This window comes from Priapulus caudatus, unplaced genomic scaffold (genome assembly GCF_000485595.1).
Source record: "Priapulus caudatus unplaced genomic scaffold, Priapulus_caudatus-5.0.1 Scaffold211, whole genome shotgun sequence".
In the NCBI taxonomy this organism is placed as follows: domain Eukaryota; kingdom Metazoa; phylum Priapulida; class Priapulimorpha; order Priapulimorphida; family Priapulidae; genus Priapulus; species Priapulus caudatus.
In genome coordinates this window covers 17,775-31,153 of record NW_014577272.1, presented here as the reverse complement: position 1 = coordinate 31,153, position 13,379 = coordinate 17,775, and the positions used below count along the sequence as shown (strand labels likewise).

The 13,379-nt window shown below is 39.8% G+C and overlaps 2 protein-coding genes across 2 annotated transcripts; one reads left to right on the top strand and one right to left on the bottom strand.

Annotated features, from left to right (window-relative positions):
- Positions 1-277: 277 nt before the first annotated feature.
- On the bottom strand, positions 278-7,601 carry LOC106807383 (eukaryotic translation initiation factor 3 subunit I-like). Its single transcript, XM_014809700.1, has 9 exons — positions 7,503-7,601; positions 3,832-4,012; positions 3,476-3,541; positions 2,672-2,821; positions 2,059-2,186; positions 1,580-1,690; positions 1,275-1,364; positions 663-829; positions 278-387 (listed from the first exon to the last, which is right to left on the bottom strand). The coding sequence occupies exons 1-9, from the start codon at positions 7,503-7,505 to the stop codon at positions 306-308; spliced, it is 978 nt and encodes a 325-aa protein (XP_014665186.1). The 5' UTR covers positions 7,506-7,601; the 3' UTR covers positions 278-305.
- Positions 7,602-7,828: 227 nt separating this feature from the next.
- On the top strand, positions 7,829-12,820 carry LOC106807385. Its single transcript, XM_014809701.1, has 5 exons — positions 7,829-8,021; positions 10,205-10,383; positions 11,403-11,517; positions 11,812-11,994; positions 12,166-12,820. The coding sequence occupies exons 1-5, from the start codon at positions 7,949-7,951 to the stop codon at positions 12,267-12,269; spliced, it is 654 nt and encodes a 217-aa protein (XP_014665187.1). The 5' UTR covers positions 7,829-7,948; the 3' UTR covers positions 12,270-12,820.
- Positions 12,821-13,379: the final 559 nt, after the last annotated feature.

Here is a 13,379-nt window from a genome sequence, read left to right as displayed (position 1 = left end):
GTTCTTGTAGCTATTGCAGTATTGTAGCTATTGCAAGAAAACTGTACAACAGTCTTAAAACCTACAATCTCATACAGAAATTACAGGCTAACAAAGACAGTCTGCAACAACTGAAAAATGTCAACTTGTATTACAGGCCTCTGTTTGCACATAAGATATTTTGTGCATACAGAGGCCTGCTACACAGGTTGAAAATATGTATAGTATGAGCTGAAATCTATCCATTCAGGATAAACTGTAAAGATTTACTGCAGCAACAGATCTTGATTTTTACAGGTATGCCTTATATTTCCAAATAAAATTTTCTAGAACTCGAATTCAAATTCAAAGTAGTGTGGGTCAAAGGTGTTGACTCTAATATATCCATCCTCTCCACCGCTGCTATAGCTGCAAAGATGAATAGACAAGAATTAGTAAATATGTACATCGTACATTACAGAATTATTGCTAATTTGTATCACTGAAATTCTACGTAACAGAAATTACTGATGTGGATGTAAAATACAATAATAGGAAAATGTGAAAATAATCCGACTATCATGAAAACATATTACACACAAATGAAAACCTTGAAGGTACCTTGAAGGAAATAAATTTAATGGTATATATGCTAGTATTATAAGCAAATCTATGCAGCTTTTTGTATGTTAAACCAAGGTTACCTCTTCCCATCAGGATTAAATGCCAGACTGTTGATTGGACCAAAATGTCCTTTAACACGAGCAAACTCCTCTTCGAAGACCATGTGATATAACCTGGCATCGAACTTTCCATGTCGTGTTGAAGTGGTAGTAACATCCATAGCTTCTTGACCTCCGCCCAGAACAACCTATGTGAAAATCACAGAAGCAAAATTCTATGCTATATAAGCAGTTATAAATAAGCAGTTATATATAAGCATATATAAAACTAGTCGGCACCCACTAGGCGAATCAGATTTTTCATTTTCGTAAAAATGCAATACTGTTGCTATTGGCATCCATATCTCAGCAATCCATCATTGTTTTTGGAACAAAAGACTTGAAGTTGAAGGTGATGGTTTCATTAGTATTTGGACTGCAGTATTATTTGACAAGATATACAATTATAAAAAAGGGCTTATCTCATAATATTGCATCAATAAAATTTGACGATCAATGACAACCAGACTAACCGGCAAATCACATCTCAAACCTTTATAAAATGTTAGACAAAGGAAATACATTACACCATGTTGCTGAAATATGAATAGGGAAAAATCTGGCATTCATGACGTTTAACAACGTTGTACTTACGTGTGGTTTAATGGGAGATATAGAGGCAGAGTTAACAGGCCGCTCTGTCTTGTACGACTTCAGCAGGTCTAGCGTTGCTAAGTCAAATAGCTGAAACATGCATCAGTAAGTGATAAATCATACCAAACAAAAACCTATCAAGATTGTTAGCGAAATATTAATGGAAGAATATTCCTGGAAAAACTACCTCCCTTATTTTATAAACTAAACAGAAATTACTATACCTAATTTTTCCCCCATATTTTATTATATTTGGAGAGATAGGTGTCCTGTTAGGTAAAGTTAGGCTGAGTCTTTTAATTTACCTTCGCATGGTTGTCTTTGGAAGCAGTGATGAACATTGACTGGTCTTCGTTCATCTGAAGGTCCACGACGTTTTTGCTGTGCTCCCTAACAGTCTTCACTATTGAACCGGTCTATAAACAGATTGAAATATATCAGACACACTGAAAGCTATTTTAGTGAGGCAACAGAAACCCATGAGAAGTCAAGTTTTATATGATGCACCTTAAAAAAAAGAAATTAAAGACCTGTTCATTACACCTCCGCCTCTTGTTTAATGAAATGACACGAGAGACGCTTTCACTATCAACCACAGCTTTAAAATGGGAAAGTATGTCTGTCAATGAACTGATAACACTGCTTATTAGGTACTCGTTAAAAAACTAGATCACAAAGTTTAAAGCATAATATACCCATCAGTTTGAATAGCAAACATTACGCATAACCCACATCGCCTTTGAACGAGGATTTTTCCTGTTATAGGTTTGCAATTCATAATTACCTTTATATCCCATTTGCAAACATCTCCATTCTCATGCCCACTCACTATCGTCTCATCCATGGATGCCCAAATAGCACTGGTAACCTTCGAACCACTTACAAGCATCGTCAACAATGGCTCATTGTTTTCTGAAAGATGCACCATTTACATAGATCAACAAACGTGAAATTTATGCAAAAACAATACGTCCACATTTATGTTAGGAAACACCTCTATAGAGGATGATTTTTATGCTTCCCTTGAAAGGAAGTTATAATTACAGGGGTTGAATTTATATTTTTAGCACTAAAGAAATTGTTACCAATTGGTTTAACTGGTAGTTTCAGGGCACCACAGCAATTTGGGGAGGCACCAAGCCAAATATTTCCTCCAAAAGAGACTAATTAATGCTACTTACATTTTAACAACACTTTATACACAAGATTGAATTTATGGGGAGGGCATAGGGGCAAACCACGTAGGGCAACAATAGTAGTATCGGCCAATGTTTGCAGGGACTACAAATAGGATGGAGGGCACCAATTTTTATGTAGGAAACTGTATTTATGTACTTATATATAATTGTAAAATGATGTCACGTCAGTAGGTTAATTTTGAACTTATTTGTGCTTACTCATCTGGGCTGCATCTCTCAGGTCATAGAGGTTGATTGTGCACTCCTTTCCCATTGTCTTGTCAGTAGAGTACATGATAAGGTTACCACTGTAGGAAAACCCACAGCTCCTAACAGCAGTGTTCACATCTACTTTATGCAAGCATGCACCTAGAGACATTAAACATTGAATCAGTAGGGGCTAGTATAGAATATAGCAAGGATACTATTACATAACCAGGGGTAGAAATTAACTTTTGAACAAGGGAGTCCAACGGACTCCCTACCCTCAAAAAGAGGGAGTCCGCAGCAAAATGAGGGAGTCCGCAGGCAAAAGAGGGAGTCCGCAGCAAAATGAGGGTGTCCGCAGCAAAATGAGGGAGTCCGCAGCAAAATGAGGGAGTCCGCAGTCTGAGGTTCAAAATTCAAGATATTAACAATAACGCATGTGCTTATTTTTAAGATTCATGCAGTTGCACGTCTGCCAAATTTTCTTTGGACATTAGCTGAAAAGGAAGAAATTCCGCGAGGCCGTGCTCCGGAACGAACTAGTCAGTATGGCAGTATTTTCAGGGAGTCGCACAGACTCCTGCATATGTCAAATCAGGGAGTCCGACAGTAAATCAGGGAGTATTTGACTCCGGACTCCCGTTAATTTCGCACCCTGCATAACAGATGTTGAACACACTTTTCAAAGTAATCAGAACATATTGTATCAGCATAAACTGCCTAACATACGGCTAAGACACATTTAATATATTGTATAGACATATATACTTCCATCATAATACAACACTTGCATAATATGGGAAAATAGAGGCAAACCTGTTTTACAGTCCCAGACCCGAACTGTGTTATCTGCAGATCCTGTAATAACACTTGAGGTGTCCCCTGATATTTTTTTGTCGTCAAAGAACAAGCATATCTTTTCTACATAAACTTATATTATCTATATATATATATATAATATCTATATATTATACATAACTTATATATATACCTTTCAGTATTGCAGAATATTCTATAAGCAACATGCTTTTCTTGTACCGGCTACTATACTCTATAATGCATGTTTTACCAAAATTACACATACATGTACCACATTATAAATGCATTCAACCAATTTACTGCTGAAAATCATACAGACTTCATAACAGAATTGCTGCAGACAAAAAGGATACACTTAACATCAATGCACCAACAGGCTCCAGTATGACCCTTAAACGTTCCAAGACGCTCCCCATTCAGAGACCACCAAACGTTCGGTTCCGTGTCTTTTGAGCATGAGAAAAGCAGATCTCCCTCTCGATTGTACTTTATTTGTGTGACTGAGCGCTCATGCCCATGAAGCATTAGAGGTTTCTAGGTAGATAAAAAAAATCATACAGTCACACACCAGTCACCAGGCAGGGCCTAATCCAAGCCAATTTTCATACCAAATACCAGCGCCCAAACTATGACCCCTAGCAAAATGTCAAAATTACAAAATTCATAAAATGCCCAAATTAGCAGAGTTCTGAAAATTGTGAAAATTAAATCTCCATGTTTCTATCGTTTATGTAGGCACTGTTTTATAAAAAAATCCTCATATAAGATCTATAATCTATTAACTGAATAAAATTTTAATGTTATTGTACTCTAACCCTAACCCTATACCTAAAAAAATATTTTCAACTCGCCAACTGTCTCAAAAATTTTTTTACACTCTACGCTTGCCATCTCCATAATAAGCAGCTCTAAGCCCCTGCTAGGAATACAAGTTACGACCCAAAGATATAAGAGCTGTCCACATTTGCACATGTCACACATTGTGAAAATGAATTGGAGACAGCTCTTATATCCTTGAACCAAGGTTACTTCAAGTCTTCAAGAATAAAAAAAAACATTCTGCTTAGCAAGCAAGAGACAGATGGGCTGGTTGAAGTAGATAGTGGTAAATAGCTCATTTGATGCATTTGTTCCACATAGGCTCTGCCATGTGTAGTGAGAATGAAATCCGCATATATTACTACTAGTCTATGAGCGATACCGCTCGTGCATATTTGCTAATTAATTAGACTAATTGCGCTTCAATAGACTCAAAATTCACAGAGATTAAGGCTAAAGGCCAAGACACACTGCAGCGACAGCGACCGACCATAACGACAAAAGTCGTGGCGACTGGCGCAAACACACTGCAGCGACAGCGACCGACGTTGGGTCAAAGTTCACCCAGCACTCGCCACAGTGGTGCACATCATCACATAAACAAACGGCAAAACTCCTGCTGCTGCTTTTAAATAACAGGCAGCAAAAACTCTTGTGTCTTAACACATGTGTCTATAATAGCTAGAATTTATACAGTTACTTATAGAAATGTTACTCAGATCGTTCGCGCCATATGACAGTTAGTACACTTTCCTACCGGTCATAACATAATAGCGTATGCGGCGGAATATGCAAAATGAAAACGTGACGTCACGAATTCTATTTTTATCCTCCAATCACAGGTCGGAGCAATTCCTCTGTTTATACGCATGTGAAACACGATGACATGCCAACTCGCAGCTAGGGCCTGCATACCTCCCAAGGTGACGCGTCGTCGACCAACCAATCGAAGCGCTCGCAGCTCCTCCCAAAGTAACGCGTCGTCAACCGACCAATTGGAGCGCTCGCTGCTCAGGCACTAAAGCTGATGCGATGTTTTGTGGTTGCATTATTTAAAGCCACACTATGCGCATCCGAACGCTAATTTCTCCAGTACTACCTAGCAAATACTTTGTGTCAAGCATAATCACACTATCTTATGACAAAATAAACTCTAGTTCCTCCCATTTCACTGCGCGTTTGCTTAAAACCCACAAGAAAGAGGTGAGAAAACTGACATTCTGGCGCCAACGCCGACTTGTTTGCCAAACAATTTAGCCTCAAAGCGGTTATGTGACGTCACATGTTTTTATATTTGCTACACCTGTACCGCTATACCGCAGCACCGCTGTGCGGTTGCTTAGCAGGGCAACGCGAAAGTGTCAACAACATAGGATAATTTGAACAACATTGGAGGTATTTTCAAATGCCTTTTATAAGACAACGCGCAGTGAAATGGAAGGAACTAGAGTTTATTTTGTAATAAGGTAGTGTGATTATGCATGACACGAAGTATTTGCTAGTCCAGTACTGGAGAAATTAACGTGTAGATGCGCATAGTATGGCTTTAAGCTGGCTATCGTGACACTGAGACCAAGTGGATAGTTACTGGTTAGCTCTAGTACTTTAGCCCGCGTACAGTTGCCGCAGGCCTGCAGCAACTCAACTGTACGCGGGCTATAGTACTAGAGCTAGACGTGATGCGGCCATGATGCCGAGGCTCGACACTTTGTGTCTTCCATTCACAGTCTACGCCGCAGTTTAAGTACCATAGAGCGCTATGCGAGCATGGAATCGCCGATCTCAGGAACTAGGGCATTCTGCTAGGCTAGAACGGTTTCATACGATAGAGTTTGGCACAAATACGAATATAACACGCTGTTTTGCGCACAGTGCCAAGTTCTTTTCTTTCATTTTCGCATATCTGTAGGCACAATAAGCCCCGCCTTATTTGTTGATGGGCATGAATGGGGCGTCAACGACGTGAGCTGACTCCTGTACCTACTGCCAGCCCGTTGACTTTTCGTAAATAATGAAATGCCCGGCCGATGCATTTCGCATCGAAGAGAAAAAATTTCTGCATTTTCACTCGCTGTCGCAAGTCAACGAGTGCGTCATTGAGTAAACATTTCGGCAAAAAAACTCGCTTCCGAGCCAATGTTTACATGCCACAGCGCCATCTCTTAGATCATTTTGGATATCCTGCAACATATGTTTACTTCTTCCTTAGTTAAGTTAGTCCATGTTTCACTGTTATTTAGGAAGAAAGGTAAAATTGTGTATTCGCATAATTTCACTCTTGCTTCTATAGTATGATTTCCACAATTTTGCTCTTTTGCCCATAATAATTAATTATTTCCCTTAACCTACATTTTTTCAGTTCGAACTAGCTATAATAGCGTTATAACCTCCTATATCATTAATTAAATCCCCTAGGTATGAATATTTGGTGCATTTTTTTATTACTTGGTTGCCTATTAATCCCCTCGATCCTTTCTTTGTTTGTGAATTTTATATTTACTACTATATTTGTTTTGTTCATATATTAAATTCTAATATTTTTGATTCAGCTAATCTGGGGATAAACAGACCAGGCTCTCCAACTGTTACACGTCGTAGGAACAGTAGCCAATGTAGTGTTAAGCGAGAATGGAACTTGTGGCTAATCTGGAGCATGACTGAGCGATTTTTTTACTGTTTTATAATCTCCAATTTCTAGAATATTGTCCATATAATCATTGTCATCTTCTAAAACTACAGACCATCCGCTGACCGCTGTGGAGACGTGCGCCGGGCCTCAAATTTTGCGCACGTCTCCACTGCGGACAGCGCTTCATACTTGAACATCCCCGCGGTCGCGTGCGCATATCCCGCGGAACTGTGCGTCTTATCCGCACGCAGCGCGCAGGATCAACAGCAAAGCTGTGCCACGCAATCTTGTATCATGTCTCTCTGGTTACTGGTAAGGGTTAGGGTTTAGCTTTATATTTATCAGCTTTAGTGCCTGAGCTGCGAGCGCTCCCATTGGTCGGTCGACGACGCGTCACTTTGGGAGGTATGCAGGCCCTAGCTGCGAGTGACAGGCCATGACCGGTCCATCATCCATGGCATTGGCCGAATCGTGAATGAAACAGATTTCTACCCACAAACACTCGAAGATCAATGTACTACTGTCAACAGGGTCTGAGACCAATGCACTCGCAGCGTCACTTCTCATATTTCTTACCATTTTTATTGAATTTCTTCTATTAGATATAAATAAAGGTCCTTTAAACTTCAACAAAAATATGAAATCTGCTTCCGAAATGCACGCAATAGTCAGTCGTGCGTGGAGGAAGCAATTGATAAAATTGTAATCATATAAAATTAAGTTAGTACTGAAATCGTATAAATACTTTGCAAAATTTAAAATAACATTAATTTATACACCTTTATAACATAAAAAGTAGATAACTTTTAGCTGGCATTTGTATAATATTATTTTTTGCCGATAAATTATTAGCATTTATGGATTAAGTATGTCTAGCGTATACCTCTTAGGTTTCGCGATGTTTCGTGAGCACTTAAATCACGTGACCCGATACCGCGTCAGTTTGACTCGAAAAAAGTTCTAGTTGGCTCATTTTCTATCTTTGCCGTATTTTATCGTGAATTGTCGGTTCCACAACAACTATGGAAATATACCGTGACGTGGAAGGCTCTCAATTGTCAAGTTTCTCTGACAGAAACAGTGGGACTGTGAAAGGTACTAGGGGTCAATGAGTTAGGCCTGCTGACTGTTTGTCAGTTTGACGTTCACAAATTATTAAACCGACCAGGCTCTCCGACTAGTTACACGGCGGACCTCTCGCCACGTAGTGTTAAGCGAGATGGGAACTTGTGGCTAACAAATTATCACAGTAACAGTTTTGTGTAGGCCCTAAACTACTGTCACTAGGCCTACTCACTAGGCCTACATTTACTCTGTATCTTTTTGTTGTTTGTGCACAGCGGCGTGCGCGTGGTGAAATCGTGTTGCAGAGAAGCATTTGAGTGGCATTTACAGGAAATGATTAGTAAATTAATAATAGGCGAAAGATAGTAGGGGCCTAATTCAGTAATTGTATTTTGTAGAGAAACGTCGTTCAAACTGATTCCTAGGCTAGTACTACTAGGTAACTAGGGGCCTAGTATCTTGTATCTTAGTACCCTCTCTTGTATTTCACAAGGAACTCGATTCTACGAGGTGTGGGGATTATCTAGAGCCCTGGTTCCTAACCGGGGGTACTACTACTTCTACTAGTACCCCCTGGGGGTACCAGCGAACACCACAGGGGGTACCTGGGAAGCCTCTTAGACAATTTAAACAAAAGTAGTGCTATATAATAATCAGCGGGTGATTCAGGCATCTCTATCGACAGTGCCAACAAATCATGGTTTTCGGTCGAGGCAAGCAAGCGACAGAGTGGTACCCTCCGCGTGCCAGCGCAGCAGCAGCAGCGAGGCCCACGCAGCAGCACGGGCCGCAGGGAGGAGGGGGAGGGACCCTAAATGTGCCAGTGCAGCAGCAGCAGGGTCCACGCAGCATGGGCCGGAGGGAGGAGGGAAAGGAACCCTACGTGTGCCAGCGCAGCAGTAGACATACGTCCCCGCAGCACGAGCGCGGTAGGGTTACTCCTCTGTGCGTCAGGGCAGTAGCGACATTATTCCTAAACATCCACTGAAGCGCCTCCTACAAAACCACGTCAGTAACTTAATTTTGGTGCAGTCAGCAAATACGCGAGGCCTACCTGGCTATGGCTCGTGAAGCTATTTCCTTTCTAAATTCTAGTTACGTTTGTAACCAGCTACCTGTGTGAAGCAGGCTTTTCAGCGATGGTTACAATCAAGACAAAAGCCCGTAACCGCCTTGACATCCGCAGAGACATGAGAGTCAGTCTGTCAAAAACTGAACCGCGGCTCAAAAAGTTAGTTTCTGCCATGCAGCAGCAGTCTTCTCATTGAACTGTCGTTTAGTGCACAGTGCGCTTGATTGGAAAAATTCGCTGTGCGACTGCATTAATAAAACATAAACATGATGTCAAAATATTTATGACAATACATCAGTGTTGGTTCTTCATTTTTCTTATGCAGGGGCGTGTTCAGGGGGGGGGTCCAGGGGGTCCGGACCCCCCCCTGCTTGCGCAGAAAACGTATCTAAGGGGGTCTAATTTCAAAATTGTTCTCCCCCAGACCCCCCTTCGCGTGCTCGCAACATAGATTACGGTTAGACCCCCCCCCCTGGTACAAATCCTGTACACGCCCCTGTTATGGTGGGCGAAGGGGTACCAGGAGATAGCGTAACAAAATTAGGGGAGGGGGAGTCCAAAAGGTTGGGAACCACTGATCTAAAGAAAAAGAGAGTTCTAGTTCTCTAGGCTATGTTAGTGTTTCTAGTCACCAGTATTTTCCATACATAATCTAACTCTGGTTTCAATAACCTGTGGTTGTCTCCTGTCCAGTTTTCTATTCGTTGTCCCTCCTTACATATATTATAGCTATTACATTTATATAAGTGTTCCATGTCTTCTTTTATATTCTTAGTACATCTATTACACATATTGTCACTAGATTAATTTTTAAAGTAGCCTTTGAGATCAATCATGCAAGTTTTACACTTAAATGCAAAAAAACGAATTAGTAAATGATAATTCTTTCATATAATCCTTCAAACCGTATGTTTCAATGTTTATCATGTTCATTTTTGTTTTATCTCTAGTTTTCAATTTGTCTCTTTTAATTACTCTTTTTAAGATGGCATCTTTGACTTGTTTTTTCCAGGCTCTTTTTGGTTTTAATCCTATGGCTGTAAATGACATTTCCAATTCGTACTCTGTCCTGTACGAATGCCTAGACCTATGCCAACACCAGCACTTTTTTTTATCACAGCGTGAATTAATTTTGTTCCAGGTAAGACCTTTCAACCAACACCTAGCAGGCAAACATCAGCAGTCCCACGACATGCGTTAGGGAATGTGAGCAACATAAAGTTTCAAGCAATAAACAAGCAGAACAGCAAGAGTATATCAGAAACCCCGCTCCGGCAATGTGTGAAATCCTCTTCAAATGTGGACAAACAACAGATACCGGTATAATGAGATGATGATATGAAGATAGGAAGGGCGCAAATCCACTTTAGGCACCTTAGGTATCACGAAGTGATGCACAGATTTCTGTGTATCATAAAGGCCTGATGCACAGACTTTCCATATATCAAGGAATGATGCAAAAAACCTTAAACCTCTAAGTCATAAAGTATAACCTTAGGTATCACAAAGTGTGTTAGGGTTAGGGTTTTTGCATCATTCCTTGATATACTGAAAGGCTGTGCATCAGTTGATGATACACAGAAATCTGTGCATCAGTTGATGATACACAGAAATCTGTGCATCACTTCGTGATACCTAAGGTGCCTGAAGTGGATTTGCACCATGCACCAAGTACAGAATCAATATTCTACACCAGTTTTGGAAATACTTAGTCCTCTTACAAGTGATTGGTCATTAGCATTTCTATTTGGGTCACATTTTGTTTGTGGTGGGCCAGAATTTATGTTCGCCCACTATCTGTTTGTGGCATTTAATTTTGGCAAGTTTTTCGTTTTGCCCAAAATTTTGTGTAATGGCCTCGAATTTATGCTGGGTGCAAGATTTGTTTTTGGTGGCTAAGCATTTTCATTAGTATATAAGTGGTTCATCTTGTTTACTGTTGATATCAGATTGCAAGGGTAGAAATTAACTTTTGAACAAGAGAGTCCAACAGACTCCCTGCCCTCAAAAAGAGGGAGTCCACAGCAAAATGAGGGAGTCTGTAGTATGAAGTTCAAAATTAAAGATTTGGTGAAAAAATACGGTAATTCCGCGAGGCCGTGCTCTGGAACAAACTAGTTAGTATAGCAGAATCTTCAGGGAGTCACACGGACTCCTGCATATGTCAAATCAGGGAGTCCGACAGTAAATCAGGGAGTATTTGACTCCGGAGTCCGGACTACCGGTACCGTTAATTTCGCACCCTGAGATTGGGAATCATATACATGGCCCAAAATATATTTGTGTTTGGTGTATAGTAAAAACACTACAACTTTGCTGTTTTAACTGTTTCTATACAGGCACTCAAACAAACATTGAAGTCTGTCTCTTGTGCCAGAGTATCTTCACCAGTTAAAGTGCCTGGCGACAGCTATCCGGAAATAGAAATCATGCATGTCACTAAGGATGAACCAGGTAAACTACCAAGTATTCTTATTTTTAAGATGATTAACTTCTACTTTTCTAAAGCTTAACATTTGGTGTTTCATAGGGTTTCTTTAAATTTCATCACTAAGGAATTGTATGCACACACAACAATAATTGTTGTTTTGCGCGAATGGTATATAATCTGGCCGGCATTGAGTAAACATTTTAAAATTATTTGTGCTTTACTGCCACATGCTGCTTAATTTATTACTTGTTTTTAGAATGATGTTCATGAACTAATTTATCAGTGTATGTTGACTGATATTAAAATTTGTTATTCAGATGATTTCGAGAGCGTCTGGCCAAGGGCACAGCGCATAAGCACATACGTATCAGAATTCTGCAGCTGGAGACCGAGTTACCCTCCACTAGCTAGCAATAATGACATAGAAGGTAGTGACGAGGAGTGGTCACGGCCCACGTTGGAGCTAATTCTACGACCTTACAACCAAACCCCAATTTCTGGCAAGTGTGATAATAATTTTGGAATTTTAATATTGCAGATCGATTTATTTATGTTCTACATTAAACATTTTGCATGGAACATCAGTTGGTGACTACTTTCCTTTTATCGTTGGAGTTATTTATCTGATTATTGACTGTATGTTGTGTTTACATTTGAATATTTTATTGCAGGTATTGATGGCACTGTTGAGGCAATAGAAACAACTGATGTCTCACAGTTTATGAGAGAATTAGATGAGCTATCGAGTCTGCCATCAGAAGAGGAGCTCTGGTAAATGATTGTACACATGTAGTATCAAGACGACCCTTGTAAGGAATTCTATGTTAGTATAGCAGTGGTAAAGAACTTTATTTTAATTATTAACATCATTTGAAAAAAATATATTTGTTTTAAGAAAAGGGAAACTAGTTATTTTGTGGATGCATTGCTATAAAAGGCATCAAGAATGATTCAGACATAACCAGTTTAGACAAAATCAAAATCTGTTGCTAGTGCCATCTCATTGTGAAGTAATGCTTCTGAGGCCTGTTGTCAGACTCATTCTGGATTTAGGATCTCATAACTAGTTATGAGCCTGACAGTGGGCCTGTGGTAGTTCAGGCAGTAATTGCTTAATGAAATATAACAGAGCAAAAATTAAAGCACTGCTGTAATTGCCATTGACATCCGATTATTTCTATTCCTTTTTTTAATGTATGTCGATATCTAACTATTGTAAATAACTTTTACAGCATTGTGTAGCCATGCTATAAAGAACATGTTTGAAAGCATTTTTATCATACATAATATATATATACTTGTGTGAATAAATATTTTAGTTAGGAATATGATGTTAATGTTGTTATTCTCTCATCGCATTACAAGTACGTAGATTATGCAGCCCTGAGCAGATCGTGTATAAATGCATCTAGATGCACACTGGTTCATATGAAAATTACCAAAACCAGATTGCAGGGGTGCCAACATTGGGTGATAGGTGAGAGTGAGATACGAGAAGCGACCGAGGTGGGGGGGGGGGAAGGGGTTTCCCCCCTCCCACGATAGGGAGCTTTTGCATTTTATAACTTCAATTTGTGCAATTTGGTGCATACTAAAGTGACTGTTTTCAGATATTGTAAGATTTTTTTTGGCTGTGCGTGAGATATTTCAGCGTTTTATTCATGAAGAGATATTCATGCGTGAGATATCTCAGCATTTTTTTGCTGTGCGTGAGATATTGTAAGATCAGCGTGAGAGCGTGAGAGTTGGCAGCCCTGAGATTGAATTTTACACAAAAACACATTTGAATGGCAATGAATTCTGATTTATGCGACAATCAATTGTAAATTCTACGAGGGTAAATGTATTGTGATACGAATGTACATACACACACACACACATCAGA

Coding starts and splice junctions, on each gene's coding strand:
- LOC106807383 (XM_014809700.1), bottom strand. Junction 1,691..2,058: donor TTTGCAAATGGGATATAAAG/GTAATTATGAAT, acceptor ATCTGTTTATAG/ACCGGTTCAATAGTGAAGAC. Junction 388..662: donor TTTAATCCTGATGGGAAGAG/GTAACCTTGGTT, acceptor TCATCTTTGCAG/CTATAGCAGCGGTGGAGAGG.
- LOC106807385 (XM_014809701.1), top strand. CDS start 7,949: ATGGAAATATACCGTGACGTGGAAGGCTCTCAATTGTCAAGTTTCTCT. Junction 10,384..11,402: donor TGGACAAACAACAGATACCG/GTATAATGAGAT, acceptor GTTTCTATACAG/GCACTCAAACAAACATTGAA. Junction 11,995..12,165: donor CAACCAAACCCCAATTTCTG/GCAAGTGTGATA, acceptor ATTTTATTGCAG/GTATTGATGGCACTGTTGAG.